At 46.4% G+C, this 5,427-nt stretch overlaps 1 protein-coding gene across 3 annotated transcripts in view; it reads left to right on the plus strand.

Annotated features, from left to right (window-relative positions):
• The first annotated feature begins 1,869 nt into the window (after positions 1 to 1,869).
• The window catches only part of LOC112260409 (ephrin type-B receptor 1), a 314,795-nt gene continuing 311,237 nt past the window's right edge, over positions 1,870 to 5,427 (plus strand). For 2 of the 3 annotated variants that reach the window (XM_042328699.1, XM_042328701.1), the window contains exon 1: positions 1,870 to 2,180. In XM_042328699.1, the coding sequence (XP_042184633.1) occupies positions 2,117 to 2,180 (64 nt within the window). In that variant the 5' untranslated portion in view covers positions 1,870 to 2,116. The remainder of the gene's footprint in view (positions 2,181 to 5,427) is intronic. The other variant, XM_042328700.1, reaches the window with a different exon arrangement.

Consider the following 5,427-nt stretch of genomic DNA (forward strand, 5'->3'; position numbering starts at 1 on the left):
TCAATGAGTTCCCTTTCAAAGGACAACAGAGCTAGATTGTTGAGACGTGCAGTCAACATGCAAGATCTGAGTGATGTGTTGATGCGGCCTGTAGTGGAGAAGAGTATCCAAACACTTCATGAAGTCATAGGAAGAGTTATGCTGGCCCTTAGTAGTCTATTGATGTCCAAAGCTTCAATAAGGGATGGGAATTCCTGACCTCCCCCACTTTCTGACGCAGTTGCTGAATTAACACCTTTTAAATGTCTGGACTCATGAGTCTAGCTTTTTTGGGCAGCGGCTCTAGAAGATTTTGAATTTTTGGATCATATTTTGATATGAATAAAACAAATAAAAGTGCCCTATTCACTCTTCACTCTCCCTATGTTCACGTACTGCTATGTCCCGTTTGTTACATATCCAGAACCACTTAATAGTTGTCGTGTCGCGGGAATACAACAGGCATGTCAGAAAAGGAGATCCATGCCCTGCAATGTTATTATGATTTAGGCCTTAAAGTAAATAAATATTTCAGGCGACATGCTGCTATGCGATCTCCTTACCAACCAACAACAAATGCATATGTTGCAGCCTATCGTTACTCTTACGCGTTCATGTTTTATTAGCCAACTATAATTATCATTCTCCTGCATCAAACATCTACATTTCTCCCCAAACAAATATAATTGCTTACGATACAGTTTATCAACCGTTAGAAGTTGTGCATGTGCATGGTCTGAGATTTGCGTGGAGATACGCACACTTTCCTTTCAAGATCAAAATGGTTAAATTCCAACATTTGCGGGAAAACTTGTGCACATAAGGTTCAGTCTTTTTTTGTGCGGATGCACCTTTGATAAATTATGTCCCTGGCGCCGCTGGTGGCTGCAGCTGCTGCTGAGAGCAGTATTAAAAGGTGTGCAGACACGCACAGTATTTTTTCTTATTCTTAATACAGCGCGGCAAGCCTGAAACCCGCCCGGCCCAAAATCAATTAGCAGAATTGGTGTCAGGCCCGTATAAGACAGTCGGGCCCCGTTGGTTTCGTCCTGAGAATGAGAACTCTATGCTGGAACAACCAACCCCAGCCAGGTGTAGGGGTTTGGGTGATATTGATGATCGTCCCCCTTTTCCAGATCCCGGTCCCCCAGCACATTCATAGGGAAACCACCCTTTGTGTCCCCTATCTGTTGCAGCATGTGCACTCATGATCTCACAACAGGACGAGGGTGTGAGGAGAGGGGCAGCGACGGGGAGATCTAACTAGGAGATGGCTGTGGACCTTTTGCCAAGGCTACTAAGACTAGTCCGAATGCAAATGAGGTATGGGGTTCTGATGAAGGTCATAGGGGAGGGAGGGTGCCAAGGCACGCGCCGGCCCTAAGACACTGGGGTGGAGGAAGGTGCGGGATGTGGGACTGTGGTAAGACAGAAGCCCAATGCTGTTTCTCCCCCTTCTTCCTGAACTGTACATTTTACATTTGAACACTCCCCCCTCATAGATTTTTAGGGAACAGACTGGTGTAAGGAACGCCAATCGAATGCTTTTTGATATTTGAAGTGAATTAGGTGAATGGGAGTGAATACGTCTACTCTTTCGTGGGAGAAAGGGGGTAAAAGCAATTGGAGTAGAGAGGAGGAGTTAATGGGAGAGAAGAGGAGAGAGATAAAGCTGACAAATGGAGGTCCTTTATATTTTTGGGGGGAAACATTTAATGTAATATCCAATCAAGACCAATTGGTGGTGCTATTCTACTTCGATGAGGCGGTCGAGGTTTCAAATAGGTCAGGGAAAAGTTTGGCGTTTTCACAATGCAGGGAGGAGCAGACCAGTGGCGATTGGTTAACGATTTTCACTTTTCAATCTGTGATTGGCCCTGCCGATTTAGCCGTGTGTGAGGAGGTTGTCTCGCCCCCCTCCTCTCGTCCTCACCACCCCAATCTATCCCCTATACACTCGGCGAGGTCCTACACTGGTTGTCACATAGTCTTTACTACGGGTTGAAATGTGACTCTCACAACACGGGTTTACCGACTGGAATGCACCGCTCTGTGACAACTGAAGGGATTTTTTTGTGCGCGCAAATCCTGCGTGGTTCTCAGTGGATATAGGCTGTGTGGACTATACATTCCTGCCATGACTGTGGATTTGTTTGCGGTTTTATGGGTCATCATCACCACCACGGTTTCTGCGATGGAAGGTAGGCTAAATGATTGATATTTTCATTGCTCTGTTTTTATGGTAGGACCATGGAACAAAATGTAATAATGCTACGCGCCGGAGCTCCCACGGGCTCTCTCACGCTCTCTTTCCCATGGAACGCCACATTGTATCCGCGAGAGCGTGCGCTCTGTGCTGTCAGAGGGAGTACAAGGGATGCAATGCACGTGGACCCTCACGACACCCTGTCCAGTTATTTTATCATTCATCAGAATTGGATGGGAGAGTAGGGGTCTGTGTTAGTCTGGTTCTTCTGGGCTGCAGACAGTGCAGTTAGACCATGTCCCGTTCTCCCTTTGAATACATCCTGGCCATAATGTTTCCATTACACTGTTAACATGGGGAGCTTACTTTTATTTGTTTTATTGTGCTATGTTATTGTGCTATGAGAGAATTGGTCATCTTTCTAGGCTAGGCTACACTCTTAGAAAAAAAGGTTCTGGATAGAACTAAAAATGGTTCTATTGCTTTTCATATATGGCACCCCTAAAGGTTCTATATAGGACCATTTTGTAGGGTTCTTTGATCAGAATCCCAGAGATTCTTCTTCACTGAACCAAAGTTGTTTCCGTTTAGAACCCTTGGGTCCCATATAGCGTTCTATAGATATCTTAACGTCCTATATATAGCGTTCTATATGGAACCAATTTCGGTTATATATAGAACCTTAACGGGCGCCATATTTGAAGCAAGCATAGAACCTTTCTTCTCTAAGATTGTACATCAGTTTTGAAACACTATCTGTGACTTAACCCGGAGAGATGCTTCTCCGCCGGCAAGTGTTGGCGCCTGAGTGTAGATCTTTCCTCTCAAAAACTGTGTTATTCGGGTCACGTCCTGTCATAGGCGAATAATTAGTTTTTAGCGCCAACTCCGAGCAACAGTAGGATAAATATCAGGCGATTTTGAATTGGCGGAGGGATTTGATAGATGGCTGCTCAAACTGTTTAGCGACCGTAATGACTCCGCCAGATCAAACGATGTTGACTCGGTGACGGGTGGTGATGAGGCATTTCCAGATCAGGACAATTAATACAATAGGATCAATTTCTCTCTCTGTCTGTCTGGTCCTCTTTGGCACACAAATGCGCACAGACAGACATACATACAGACATACCACACACACTGTGTAGGCTAAATCAACAGACAAGTCTGCCATCATCATCAGTAGCTAAAAGCCTATCTTAGGCTTTAACTTACTTTCCATTTCCTGTGTAGAAGCTGAGGGACTAGAGCACTAGACATCCAGTATGTGATGCATGCACATTATGCTACAGCCTTTTTGCTATGGAACATCTACCTTTGCTCTCTTTGCTCACACACTTGCCAAAGCAAATGGCCTGGTGTGGTTCTCTGCTTTAACATAGACAATTGGAATGAATTAAAGACTAGAAAGTGAAGTGGGTGTCACATGATCGTAGTACCTCTGTTTCATCTTCTTCTCTTCATAATGATTACAACTCTCAGGCTGCCAGGGGAGCTCAGTGGTGGCTGACAGCCTGCTTGTTTATATTTATCGTATTCTATCGCACGCACGCACACGCACACACACACACACGCACACGCACACACACACACACACACACACACACACACACACACACACACACACACACACACACACACACACACACACACACACACACACGGCCCATTGGACATCCTATCCGCTTCCCAAATCCCAGACAGTCGCTCTAAAGGTCTCTCTAGAAAGACAAAGCTGGCTATTGGGTTGAACAGATGGGTATGGGAGACACACTAGGTTACCGGGGCAACACCAGGGCTGAGAGTGATTTCCTTGTTTAGGCTGGTTAATTGAAAGGAGATTGTCTCACGGGCAGGTTAAGATGTTAACTGATCTGATCTCCAATCTGTTGCCCTCACACTCTCTCTCTCTCTGTGTATGTGTGTGTGACAGCATACGGCCCTGGCTACATTATCCCTGCCCAGATCCGTGTCACCCTTAATCTGATTATCTGTCCCTAATCACCACATCAGTCCCGTAATCACAAACAATGTGACAGAGATCACTGTTTGCGTGTGTGTGTCTGGGGGGCACCACTGACCATATGGACAGATTGGTGATGATGAATAGAGAGTACCCCCCCAATCAGTCTGCCAGGGGGAAGGGCTACTGCTGTGTTTGGGGGGCACCACTGACCATATGGACAGATTGGTGAGGATGAATAGAGAGTACCCCCCCAATCAGTCTGCCAGGGGGAAGGGCTACTGCTGTGTTTGGGGGGCACCACTGACCATATGGACAGATTGGTGAGGATGAATAGAGAGTACCCCCCCAATCAGTCTGCCAGGGGGAAGGGCTACTGCTGTGTTTGAGGGTCTCCCTAAACATGTTACTACAGCTATGACAGGTTCAGGTTGGATATGGAGCTACAGCTGGACATAAATCACTTTGCTACTTCTATAGATTTCAACCATCCGACTGACTGAACAACCTCTTACTGTGGTTGTCTCTGTCCCCTGTCATGCTGTGTCATCTATACGGCTGACATCTATTATCTCTCCTCAATGGAGCGAGGGATGGAGCCAAAGTGGAGGATGAAGAGTGGATGGCTAAACAGAGAGTTAGAGCTGAGCAGCAGGCGAGTGTATGGAAGGTGGACGAGATCATCTGAACTGTGTTGCTCCCGGCAACCTCATGTTTGTGTAAAGGAGGTGGTTTGACGAAACTCGACTGAGAACTGAAGACTCGCGTTAACTCCCTAGGCTGAGATGTGGGGGATGGCAGTAGACACGTGGGGGCGGCAGGGTAGCCTAGTGGTTAGAGCGTTGGACTAGCAGCCGAAAGGTTGCAAGTTCAAATCCCCAAGCTGACAATGTACAAATCTGTCTTTCTGCCCCTGAACAAGGCAGTTAACCCACTGTTCCTAGGCTGTCATTGAAAATAAGAATTTGTTCTTAACTGACTTGCCTAGTTAAATAATCAAAATGTCACACTGTGTCTGTCTGGCTGATGGCAGCCATGGCGTCACTGAAAGATCATGGTGTCACAGAGACCAGGGCAGAATAACCTGATCCTATCAACTGTTTTGATTATGCGACGTGAGGACTGGCTGGCTGTACTTGTGAGGGATAGTTTGAGGGCTTTGTGGATGCAACCACCCACTGACACAGGCATGTACACACACACACACACGCCATGGCAGAGGTGAGGAGAGGAGAGGAAACAGTAGATGAATCCTGCCTGATCACTAGAAATAGACAGC

Source organism: Oncorhynchus tshawytscha, linkage group LG10 (assembly GCF_018296145.1).
Source record: "Oncorhynchus tshawytscha isolate Ot180627B linkage group LG10, Otsh_v2.0, whole genome shotgun sequence".
Taxonomy (NCBI): Eukaryota; Metazoa; Chordata; class Actinopteri; order Salmoniformes; family Salmonidae; genus Oncorhynchus; species Oncorhynchus tshawytscha.